Source organism: Opisthorchis viverrini (assembly GCF_000715545.1).
Source record: "Opisthorchis viverrini unplaced genomic scaffold opera_v5_96, whole genome shotgun sequence".
NCBI lineage: Eukaryota > Metazoa > Platyhelminthes > Trematoda > Opisthorchiida > Opisthorchiidae > Opisthorchis > Opisthorchis viverrini.
Window position 1 is genome coordinate 233,185 of NW_008751749.1, and position 12,358 is coordinate 245,542.

At 44.0% G+C, this 12,358-nt stretch overlaps 1 protein-coding gene across 1 annotated transcript in view; it reads left to right on the forward strand.

Annotated features, from left to right (window-relative positions):
• T265_05121 (hypothetical protein) overlaps positions 1-12,358 on the forward strand; it is a gene marked incomplete at both ends in the record, with an annotated part of 74,014 nt that overhangs the window by 29,650 nt on the left and 32,006 nt on the right. Inside the window, 4 exons of the mRNA XM_009170045.1 lie at positions 1,594-1,775; positions 5,854-6,066; positions 6,800-6,952; positions 9,846-10,302. Coding sequence (XP_009168309.1) covers positions 1,594-1,775; positions 5,854-6,066; positions 6,800-6,952; positions 9,846-10,302 — 1,005 coding nt within the window. The remainder of the gene's footprint in view (positions 1-1,593; positions 1,776-5,853; positions 6,067-6,799; positions 6,953-9,845; positions 10,303-12,358) is intronic.

Consider the following 12,358-nt stretch of genomic DNA (forward strand, 5'->3'; position numbering starts at 1 on the left):
GTCATACTGGAGCGTCTTTTCCATCTGGCCGATGCAAAAAGCAGAAAGCAGGAATGATAAGATAATCTATGAATCATTTAGNATCTATGAATATTTAGGATGGAACCTGGCCGACAAATAATTGGGATTCTATTCGGCCGTTTAGTTGTCCAGTTTGTTGAAGGGTAACGTGGCTTCTGCTAAAGAGACGGCCGATCCGTTCTGATGAGGAATATTAGTCACGCTCACGCGTCGATCGGTAAATTTGTAAGACTAAATAACCTTACTAAAGTCATTCCCGTCTTTTGTATGCATGACGGACATTCGTCTACGGCGATAAGAAGATAGAACATGAGCTGGAAATCGTGAGGCTCACATCGCTGGGCCGTCAGTGTTGATAAAATCTTGTTTGTTGTATACATTTTGATCAAATTACTTACTTGTTACACATTAAACGTAACCATATATTTCAATTAGATAGAGAAATTTCTATCAACCTGCTTGTCGCTTATGAATATCTGAGGTCTCCAGATATCCTGGAAAAAATTATGCATGTATACTAGCGTAACGGCGCTACTACTGATTGGAGGCATGCGAGTAGTATGTTTTCTTCTTGTAAATTTGCTTTGCGTCTATTGAAAAGGGAGATCTGTTGCGGAGTTTTTGGAGTTTCTTTGTAGAATTTGCTTGGACTTGAGTTACAGTCAATGAATATCTGGGAAAGTTCAGGAAGACGAGTTCAAGAGAAGATGGGTGTTCAGTTTTTGTAAACAAGATGCATATGAAAGTTTGCTTCTCTGTCCAATAGTCTGTAACTGGTCAGTTGGCATTTCCTAATAAATAACTCCGCAGCGTGCGCCTTCTTCCTTCCACTAGGACTGCTGTTGGCCTGTTGTCATGTTCAGGTGCCGTTCAAGATCAACTGTGATGTCCTGTATCCTTGACCGAATATCAGCATTTGTGGATGCGTAAATATAATCAGTGCATTGTTTGTCAAATTAGTGAGAAAACAACTAACGAGGGCTATTTCCAAGGCGGGGCCTATGGCGTCGAGGTCAACAACACGAGGAAACTAGTGAATTAAGCACCAATGAGTGTATGAATGGGAATGGCCCACTGTCAAAAACGGATAGATAGAGTAAGTCAGGAAAGTTTCATGCACAGACAACACTATTAGAGCAACACTGTTTGGCCGGAAGCAGCCCACTCAATTGCGCACCGACGATTTCTCCTGACGTTTGCAAGCCAATTACCCAACTCGGCGAACAGATCGGCGGCCACCTGATCAACCACCAACATACCATCGGGGAGTGCGGTCTCCAGAGGACTTGAGATATTCATGTGGGGTGCCTGGTAATAGATGAAGCTGGAATTCGTATGATTTAATGGCTGCCCTGTTTCTGTGCTCTAAATACCGGTGAAAGTGTTATGACAAAAGCGAGAATTGAAAAATCTCCTTCCTACTTACAGCACTTTATAGTGCCAGTTCGCTAGCCAACATTTGTTGGGAAATCGACTTCAAATAAAGTTGTTTACTTCACAAACACGTGTCGATGTGTCTTTGAAAATCCAACGAGTTTCTACCAACCATAACTTCAAACCATACTTTATCAGGTCGGATCGGATGGGCACGCATGTTGTACCTACGTCTGTCACAACCGATGTCACTGTTCTGGAACAATGTGCCCGCGCTACGAGATACAAGAGACGGTATGAAAGCAGTGGGACGCTACAATCGGTTGGGTGAGGCACTGGTGGCCTACGAAGTTTTGATCTACCGAAACTGGAAAAGTCAAGTAAGGTGTTTTGCCCTCGGAGCTGTCTAATCCACTTGTTTAAACAGCCTCACCAAATGCAGGTGTACACGGAAACTCGGCCAACATTCAAGAGCAGGGGCATACGCAACCTGACATGGATGTAACATGTTACATTATTCTCCCAAGAAAGTGTATCCTCCAAATATCAAAGAGTTGTCTGAGCTTTAGAACAGACCCAGCAGTTCTCGTCCATCGTAGAAGAAACGCCATCCAGTTTACACGGTTGCAAATCAGTCTACACCTCGTGTCCTGGGCCACATATCAGCTCGCTTTTTGAAACATGTATAATTTACTGTGTAGATTTCTTTCGTGTGGCGCAACATATGCAATACCTGCGATAGATTGTTGCTATGAGTCTTATGCAAACGGTTGAGAGAAGCATGAATTTTGAACCACAAGTCGTGCAACTTGGTTTCAAGTAGAACACAAGGTTGACGGGAACCCGGGGACTGTGCTTACCTGATGAGCTCCAAAAAGGGCGAAACCGGTCGTGGACTGTCGACGGATTTCCAGCAACATTGTGAGTAGTACATTACAAAGATATAACTGTGAAAGCTTCAATATATACATATACATATATACAATACAAGGAGGTGTGCCATAGTTGGGAGAACGAGGCGCTTGGTGAAGAATCATCAGAGGAACAGCTGAAAATGTTCCGCTTTGCTTTGCAGTACATCATAGTCTATCCGTTCTCTCGTTCATCGTGCAATGTTGCACAACTAATTCATCAGTGTTCTCCACACCCAAGCCACGTATCATCAATGATGGTATTGGTGCCCAGGTGATGATAGCCGTAGTACAAATCAGAAGGTCTATGCACTAATAAAAGTTTTTGGCATGGTTGACAGTGGTGAGTTGCAACACGTATAAGGATAGAAGTAATGCGAAATGGTAGCAAGCCAAAAGAGGAACTTGTTGTCTGTGAGAGTTCCTTCGTGAAAGTCCGCACGGTGGAAACGTGTTTTCTCCGCAGTACGACTGCTACACGTGTCCCATAGTTGTCGTGGACTTGTGGAGAGTGGCTGACCTGCTCCCTGTGTGCGCGCGAGTCTGTGTGTGCTGTCTGTGTTCGGTTTCCCTATATGTAGGTTCGTTTGCTTGTACGTGGGTGTTAGCTACGCTCACTAGAAGGTACCGACAATCGATGTCCGATGAGTCACCTTGATGTGACGTGGTTTCCGAGTATGAAAAAAGACAAGTCTCGTGATCCAGTGAGCGGATGTGAGCTGAACAGTCAAGTATGTGGGTGACCGGGTAGCTACAATGGGCAGTGGCCTCAGAACGTGCTACATTCGGTATAAATACTAATGAGATACTCTCGTGAACTCTGCACAAAATTTGCCTTGCCATATGCCAGGCCAGAATGCAGCTCTAGTCTGAGAGGTTCGTTTTGTCTTAGGGCATTTCTGGGTATGGCATCCATATATTACAGATTTGTATCTTTTGCGGGAGGTTTGAAACGTAGCCCCCCACTAAAAATGAGGAGTCACCGTAAAGGAAACCACTCACAAAGTTGCTGAAAACTCTTCGACAGCTCATGACCGGTTTCGCCTTTCTTGGGGCTCATCAAATAGGTGCAGTCCCCGAGGTTCCGTCAATCTTATGCTTTACTTGAAACCAAATTGCATGAAATTAGCGAACTACACTCATTTGCAAACAATTTTGGTTTTGCAGGGGACTCCTTTGAAACCCAGCTGAATCTTTCGTTTGTGATGTGTCCGGCAGCCAGTCCCATTTGAGTTCAAGTATAACATAAGGTTGACGGAAACTCGATGACTGCGCCTACCTGTTGAGCCCCAAGAGAGGCAAAACTGGTCGTAGGGTGTCGAAGAGTTTTCAGCAACCTTGAGAGTAGTTTCCTTTATGGAAATATACTGTGGTATCTCGAATATCGTGCCATCTGAATCATGAGACGGCCTGTGTGAAGCACATTCAATTGAAGAACGCCATAAACGAGAGATCCACTTGAGTCTGCCGTGAAAACTAAATTGATTTGCAAATGAGTGTATTTGTCACGAAGAGTCACCATCTTACCGTTCCAGGCAAATAAAGGGTATGAAATGTTAGCGTGGCGACACTGATGCTGAGCTATTTTACTAGTTAAGAAAAGCTCATAAAGACGCCTTCTTTCATTCAGTTTGTTCATAGTAGTATTCATCATGTGTCGCTTGCGAATGTGAGCGTTGGTCTGATAATGGCACTTGATTTCTAATCTCAATAGGTCGAACGAAATGGTAAAGGGTGCGAGTTGATCACACTGTTGATCAGCCGCTTGTGGCAGAATAGCACAGTCCACAGCTTCCAGCCGGAAGGTCTCGGGTTCGAGACTTCCTGCTTTAGTTTGTTGAAGCACACGCTGTCGATGATTCTCATCAAGGATGAAGCAGATGTACAATGCTTCTCGGATTTCCAGCATAGGTGGGCAGCATTTACGCGAGCAGATCTTAAGTGAAATTTCTAATCTCCTCATACAACGAGCAACATATAGAATATTGAGATATTCTCCTCACCCAGAAATACTACTTTTATTTCTATTCCACCGAGGAAATTTCTGACAAAATACCTGAGAATTTCGGTGTTCTTTGTACTGAATACGGCATTTCTAGTCCAAGAAGAGGATTACTGTGTCGTTGAAATAGTTACAATTAGCTGGATTCTAAAAGTATTAGAGAAAAAGTAATACAGATGTAACGGTGGGTACTACTGACGGGGTTTGCGAGTAGTCTGCGGTCGTGTCGAAGCTCCGACCCGCGTCTAATAGAAGGTGAACTTTATTGCGGAACTTGGGGGAATGCTTTGCGATGTTCGTTTACACTTGCGTTGTAGTCAATGAGTATTCATGAACATTCGAGGAGACCCGTGAGTAAGTTCAGTTTTGAAAACCATACGCAAATGAGGCGTTTACTTCCCCGTACAGTAGCTTGTGACTGCTTAGTTGGTGTTTGCTAACAAATGACCTAACAGTGAACGGTTTTCCTCCTCTCACTGGTAATGCTAAAATGGCTACGGTTACTGAATAGTTGGCCGAGCCCAAGATGCTTTTTCTATGTATATTATCTTGTTTTTTTCTTGTGTTTTAGAGATTGAGCACGTACGCAAAAACTGGAATAAAAACTGATTCCTGCAGTCAACTATTATTGTACTCTTTTGAGCTATTCGTAAAGGCTAAGTGTGCGGAAATGGCTCAGGATTAACTCCTGTACTGGCGGGAATTCTATCCATATTTAAACCGACTTATCACTCGCCTATCGATTCGTTACAAAACATAACTGACACATTGATCAATATCCTGGTTACACTAACAACCAAATAACATGAGCTGGAAAAATCTCCAGCATTCATCATCTTTTAGCTGAAAATCTAGTGGGGGGCAATAGTCAACTTTATAATACCACAAGAAAGAAGGCCTTCCACAAAAGACCTGTTGAAAAGCAGGTCCCCTTCGGGTTGAACTAGTGCCGTACTAAGACACGTCAGTTTATATTATCGTTATGAAGTACCGGTCCTTTTAAGTCAACTTCAACTAATGTGATCGCACCTAGTTGGCACTTTTGGAGCCTGTAAGCTGATACTTTGTTAGTGTTGTGGACCACAGTCTCCTTCATGCCTTCTTATTACCGTGAACCTCGATCTGGATAGTCGATTGATAGCATGGTGCGCTTGGCCAAACCAGAAAAAGTCAATGAACGGGCGACCCGGCTAATCTATTGATCACTGTCGCATACAAGCGGGGCAAAATAAGTGATACTAAGACTACAACTCATCTGTCAAGGACGAGTAAAGAACAACCAATGAAATCTGTCCCAGCGAAAACGGCTATTCCATTGGCTGTTAGGTAGTCCCGTTACGTTCAGACATGGTTCTTCTAATAGTTAAAGAAAAAAACTCGCAGTTTAGGTTCCATTTGCTCTTGGAGAACTGTTCATTCGCTACATACATTTGTTCAAATTCTATTGATCGGTGGTGTCCATTAATTCAAATGTTTATTTTGGTAACGTGGTAGTGCTGCTGTTCTCCTCACCCATGACCACCGATCACCCTCATTTTCGCCTAGATAAAACACCTGATTCAAGGTACTGAAGCTCCCTTATTGGTGATAGTCAAAGAAGATAATAACGTCAGTGAGCTGATCAACTATGATGTGAACCTTCGAGCTTTGTTCCGTGAAATCGTTTGCATGGACCGGTTCAGTTGTCCAATTCCTGATCTGGCTCGGGCAATGCACTTTCGTTCCCACTTCCTAAAAACCCGAAGGAACAAATTACAAGTAGGTTTCGCTGGCCCAAATATTTTGCCTAAAGTCTCACGTCTGTAAAAACCAGAATTGTTGAACAAATTGGCCAAAAGGTCTTCACAACTCTGATCAACATTCGAGTTTATCAACCGCGTTTATTCCAAATGCGTTTAACCCTAACCTAGGCAAGGAATAAGAGGAGAGTTGAATTCAATCTGAAAAGACAGCTTGCTGTTCTGATACGCGTTAACGTCATCACCACGAACTGCAGTTAGACGACATTAAAATCTCATGTTTTTTTTCGCGCGAAGATAAGCCAACTTTGGTATATTCTAGAGCAAGTGGCTTTGTGAAGTTATTGATCACTAATCATACCTGATTGGCTCAAAATGAGCTGATTTCGAAGTGTAGTGGAATAAAACCCGGCCACAAACGTTCTCATATACTACTGAATTTTTGTGTTCGTAGAAGGTGCATATGTCAGCTCCTGATTTCAGGACTGCCCACCTTGATAACTCTAGGAGTTTGGCAAACAGATTAGACGGGGTGAGCAGGAGATGAGGAAACCTACGACAGTACTCAATGAATCAGATCTTCAAGTAGACTGATCCATCCATCAGCATAATCGATTTCATGAGAGGTATGGCCGTTTTCTTACTGTTCTTGCTGTTCGAGGCAAATTCAACAGTAATAAACAGGTGATTTACAAACACATTTGGGAGTAGTGATGACCAATACATGTCTATCTCCCGCATTCTCTCCGCAGTACATGTTATCACGTGTCAATTCCATGTTCAAGCGAATAACTCCGGAGTTGGAAAAACTGCTAACTGTACGGTTGTACAAATTTTATCGTCTCTACTACCGTGGCTTCTATGAACACGATTGGTACAGTGCCCTGGCTGATCAATGGATGCAGGTGAGAAGTGAATAAACTTGTTAATTCGTTCTCAGTTGAGTGTTTTTGTCCACCTGTCCTATCAACAATAAAGTAACAATCACCATACGTGCTTTGGGATGAATTTTTGAATTTTGATTTTTGAATATTCTACTTATTTACTTTTAAGCGACTACCCTCTTTGTCAGGATGAGACTGCTTCGAACAACAGCTGCCCACTGGCGATAAACGGCCACCAGATCCGCACTAGCTGCGGCCAAGTACTGATGCCACTGCAGATCAAGCTTCTCGTTAATTGCCTTTGCCAGCAGTGGGCCGCGTTTCTAATGTTTCTTTCCAAGAGTGACAATGTTGTCCTTGAAGTCGTGTAGTAGTAAAGACTTGTTTGAAAAATTCCGCATTGTCCATGCTCAGTAGGCGCCTGTGTGTATCAACAATGGAGGACCTGAGATGGGTCTAATGATTTATGACAACACCTCGGGATCTCTTCGTTCCACGTCCTAGTACAACCGTCCCAAAGTATCTGCACAAGCCCAAATTGATATAATTCTTTTACTGGTTCGTGAATAACACTAATTGATCGATTAGCACTGACTTAATATCACACTGAAAATTCGGAAACTCACGGAAGCAATAACAAAGCTAGTGATTTTGGTGATCTGTACAAAGCGCTTGTTTGCCTGCTTTTTCCCACACATGATACTCTGACAAACAGTCAACGAAAGGCCACAACAGCGTGAATGTCATTGAGGGGAACCGGTTAAAGTGCGAACTATTCGAAGGATCGCAAAAAGAACCTGCGCATACTCGAGTTTATGTTCGGTTGAGAATGCAAACGTCGCAGAAAATCTCCAAGTGTGTGATACCGTATCGCGGTGAGATAAGGAAATCCGTGCATTTCTGCATCGATGTACAGGTTGATCACCTGAAGCTGTGGTAAGGAGTGCTTGGTCGTAGAATTCGTTGCATACTAAATGAACATAAAGGAACTACCCGTGAAAGGAAGAAGGCCTTCGTTGCGGAGTTATTTATTCGGAAATGCCAACTGACCGGTTACAGACCATTGAACAAGGAACAAAACCTGGACACAGATCTTCTCCCGAACGAGTCTTCCTGGAGATTCATTGCCTCCAATCATTCGTCGGTCAAATAAAAGCAAATGTTACAAAGTGGCCCCGCGAATTCCGCAACAGAATTCCATTTTTCAATCGACGCAAAGCGAAATTCGACGAACAACACATACTACTCGTGTGCCTCCCGATCAGTAGTATCACCGTTACATCTGTACCACAATGCTGATAGCATATCAGGCAACAAACCCAGACTGCAATCCAAGTAAAGCGGAATTCGAAACCAATCAAACGGAACAAATGAATGACGCCGTCCAGGCAATTGTGTTTGTACGGGCAGAGAAGCATCAGTGTTTGAACACTGAGGGGCTGTCGATGATGAGAGATAAGAAAGATAAGTCATTTCCGAGTTTCTGACTACTCGGCTGTAATCGACAGTCGCGCAATTGACGTATTCGGGGAAGTGTAGTTGAGTGACGTGCGAAATCCCAAGCCAAGAATTGCGAAGTCTTATGATTTATCGATAAAATACGTTACTACACCCACAAAAATGCGTATACAAAAGAGATACAAGTCTCTACTTATGGGAGTTTTTGTCTAAACGGTTAATTTAAACGAATTGGTGCAAGTTCAAACAAAGCACGGAGAGAACGGCAAGTTGATGTGGATTAGCGGCAAAAGCGCGTGCAAAGCATGTGGTGACGCGAGTGGTCAAAGGCACGCATAAAAAATTGGTTCAAAATGTCAAGGGGCAAGAGTTCACGAGAAATCACGCGTGAATATCGAGTCCTTTAGGTAGGTACAGAAAACGTTAAGTTCAAGCAAAGGTTGTTTGATCGAGGGAAAGAGCCACAGTGGTCTTCTCTTTCATCTACTGCTGTGACTGGTTCTTCATCGTTTCATGGTGTACGGAGGCCAACCATTCCTAATAACCGAACATCACATCATTTGGACGGATGTGTCACATGCAGGACAAGGACCAAACGAAAGCGCGCTCTGATTGGTCAGAATGCCAGCCAATCCGGATCGAACATCTTTGACTCGACGCTTCTCGCCCCCTCACGGTGATTCTCGCACGACCTTGTGGAACACTGTCATTACCCTATAAATGCAGGTGTAGTGATACTCCTTTTGTCTCAATAAAGGGCTGTGTAGAGCTACCGTGCCTTTTGATATACCATAGTATGGAGCAGGAAGCCAAGGGACCAATACAGAGTTGCACTACCGTTCGGCAAGTCACAACACATGATGAGCCCAACAAATTAGATATCAAGAGTTCATGGCTCACATCTGCCCTACAGAAAGGAAACCTATTGGACTGAACCTAACTGCATAGGGTAAGAAAGCTGTTTTCATATGAAACCACAAGGAATACAGGTGGTGAGGCTCTCACAACTTCCCAAGAGGTTTACCAACATTTTATGAGAGCAGTTGAATAACACTGGTGGATCGCTGACCTGTGACACGATCCGGTTGTCCACTGATTAGATTTGAACGTAGCCCTCTGGGAGCGAAACTGCTCCCATGCTTGAATGACACAAATGTGTCATCTGAAGGTTGTTTCCTACGTGGTAAACTTTGACTGAGGGTCTCTGTTCCCAGATCGGGCGGTTGTCTAGATAATTGGCGTTCAAAACACTGGAAATGGGCCTACTCTTGGATAGGACATAGAGAATATATTATGGCCAGCGTACATCATGAATTGATGACAGACTCCATTCATTTTACTGATCCAATCCTTCGCCTTATCTATCCTTATCTTTACCCCCATCATTCATATGTCACTCATAGCATGGTAGCGAAAAAGTTTCCTTTCTAGAAATCGCAGTCATTTTATTTTGCAGGAAGTGGAATCAGAAGTGGACAGCTTGGAAAACCTGTTGACCCGCGCGCAGGATATACTAGACAACCAAATTTTGGCGGTCATTAACAAAATCGCAGAATATGCCCTAATCGAACTACCCAATCCGCCGGACACACAGGACGCCGATCAGGCCTCCGTGTTGAATGAGGACGTACTGTTCAATTCAAACTTTCTTGAACTGCCTTTTGGAGTGCGTGATCGAACCGGTGGCATTCAAAGAAGTCCATGGCCCAGTACTGCCTGGGACGTGTACGATCTGGTTCGTACGGTTCATCGACAGACAAGTCAGGGGGCTCAGGCATTGCAGACTATGTCTCAAAGTGTTCAAAATGCTGCTACACGCTATGTGAATATGTTGACCGAAGACTTTCATGACTACCTACAGCGTTTTGACCAAAATATGAGATCGGAAAATGAGTTCGACGAGGATGACGTGGGTGAGTGTCTCCTGTTTTTAATTTTGGACCTTCTCAGTGAATCTGACCTTTCGTTTCGTTCTTGGATTTGACTGTTTAGATAGGCAATTCCATCTTACGACATTGCTATTCTATCGCCGTTTGAACATGTTTTGCCCCACACGTGACCTGCTTGCATACAAAATAATTCCATCACATGTGTAATTTTGTGAACTGCGGCGTTTCAGTCAATGCGCTTCGGTAGAAGACAGTGGGAGATCCCTTGTAAGATTCATCAATCCTGGGGCGCGAGATAGCTCAGTGGTTAGAACACTAATTTACTGACCGGAAGGTCCGTGGTTCGAACCCGACCTCTGCCTCTCGACTTCCTCTGTCTATGCTTGGGCAACCTGCCAGTATCCGAGCCCTCGTAGAACCTTCGGGTGGCATCGCAGTTAGGCACCGGAAGGGTACTACAGCTGACCGATTTACATTTAAACGGTCAATCAGTAAGAAATAATCCTCAGTCGTGTGCCATTTCCTGAGTTGAATTCTAAGTACGGGAAAGGTGACCGTATACGATGTTCTCCTTTCCATGTAGTCGCCAGTATCGTATTTACTCACGAGTAATCCTGTGAAAAATAGTGTATATTCGGTCCGTTGTATTCTGGTCTCCAGCCTGGCATTACGCATTCATGCTTTGGTTAAAATGACTGAGGATCAACGACAGGAAAGTGACAAATAGTTTGTGAATTGGCCCTACTTGAAACAAGGGATCCTGGCCGACATTCATGCTTACTCTCACTCACTACCTACTGTATGTGGATTGTCCCATATGCAAAGGTCGAGTATGGCTGCCCAAACTGAACCGTGAATTGCATCAGAACATACTCTTACCGTAAGCTCCGTTTTGTCAGATCCACGTTCTGAGTGGCGGTTGCCGGTCAGCCGCTTCCGCACATTTACATACAAGGCTGATCAACTGGGATGTGTACAAGGTATCTTGACGCATATCACATCGTTGGACATGCTACGACAGTGTGATTGAGAGAGACGTTTGCACAGCAGCTAAGCGTGCCACTACCAACATTCTGACCACTAATCCCAGTGCTGACGACTATGGTGATGATCTTCATGTGACCTTGGATTCGAACAGCTGATCTTCCGATTGACAGAATGGTCACGTGCGCCTCAACGAGTATTGGTGAACGGTAAGTATTTGAGTCTGACAGACATGAAAGCCGAAACCCTAAACTATCTAGTGCACAGACTGATTCTGGGTATTAGTTAGCTCTCTCTTACCCACAATCTGCTAAGCGGCCAGTGAAAGGGTCCGTTAATGACGCACGAAGTGGTTACTTATCTGTCTCACACATCTGTTCTCGGAAAGAATCTGTGAACTAACACGGACTATGAGAGTCACGTGATCCTATCACTTGACAACCAGGCCCTATCAATGTCAGTGTCTCTTCAACTCCCGTCCGAATACGAAGTCTAGGCTAGTGAATCCTTGTGCTAGTAGTTTCCGAAGTGGCCAGGATATTTTCTGATAGACATAAACAACTTTCCCGGTTCTAATCGCTAAAATTTATTAGACAGGTCAGTGAGCAGACCGGTCATTCACGGTCAGGGTCGAGGCTGCTCTAAAGAGATTGAAGACCCTGGAATAGCTCGCTTGCTTTTTTGTAGTATTGAGTTGTGTAGTAGCCGGACGACTGTCGTGCCCATGGAGATTGCCGAGCTCCAGATCCCTCTGTCGAGTGCCAGATCATCCCACGATACACAATTACGATTTGTACAATTTATCACAATTCCACTCATAGAGGGTGGCCCAGTTGGGACAACGACGCTCCTTCTCTGAGGATGAAGGAGCGGCAGAAGTCAATACTATTATGTACGCCTCAACTTTTGGAAAGCGGGAGCTAATTCTGTAATATTCTGCCCCTCTGCACGCAAAATGATGAACATCCGTTAATAGACAACACAATTACCGTCCACAAAAATCACCGGGATAAAACGGAGTCCTCTAGTGGCGCCATTAAAACTGGTCTGAGCAATCGGACACAATAGCTGGTGGTAACCTTCGGAAATTTGTTTT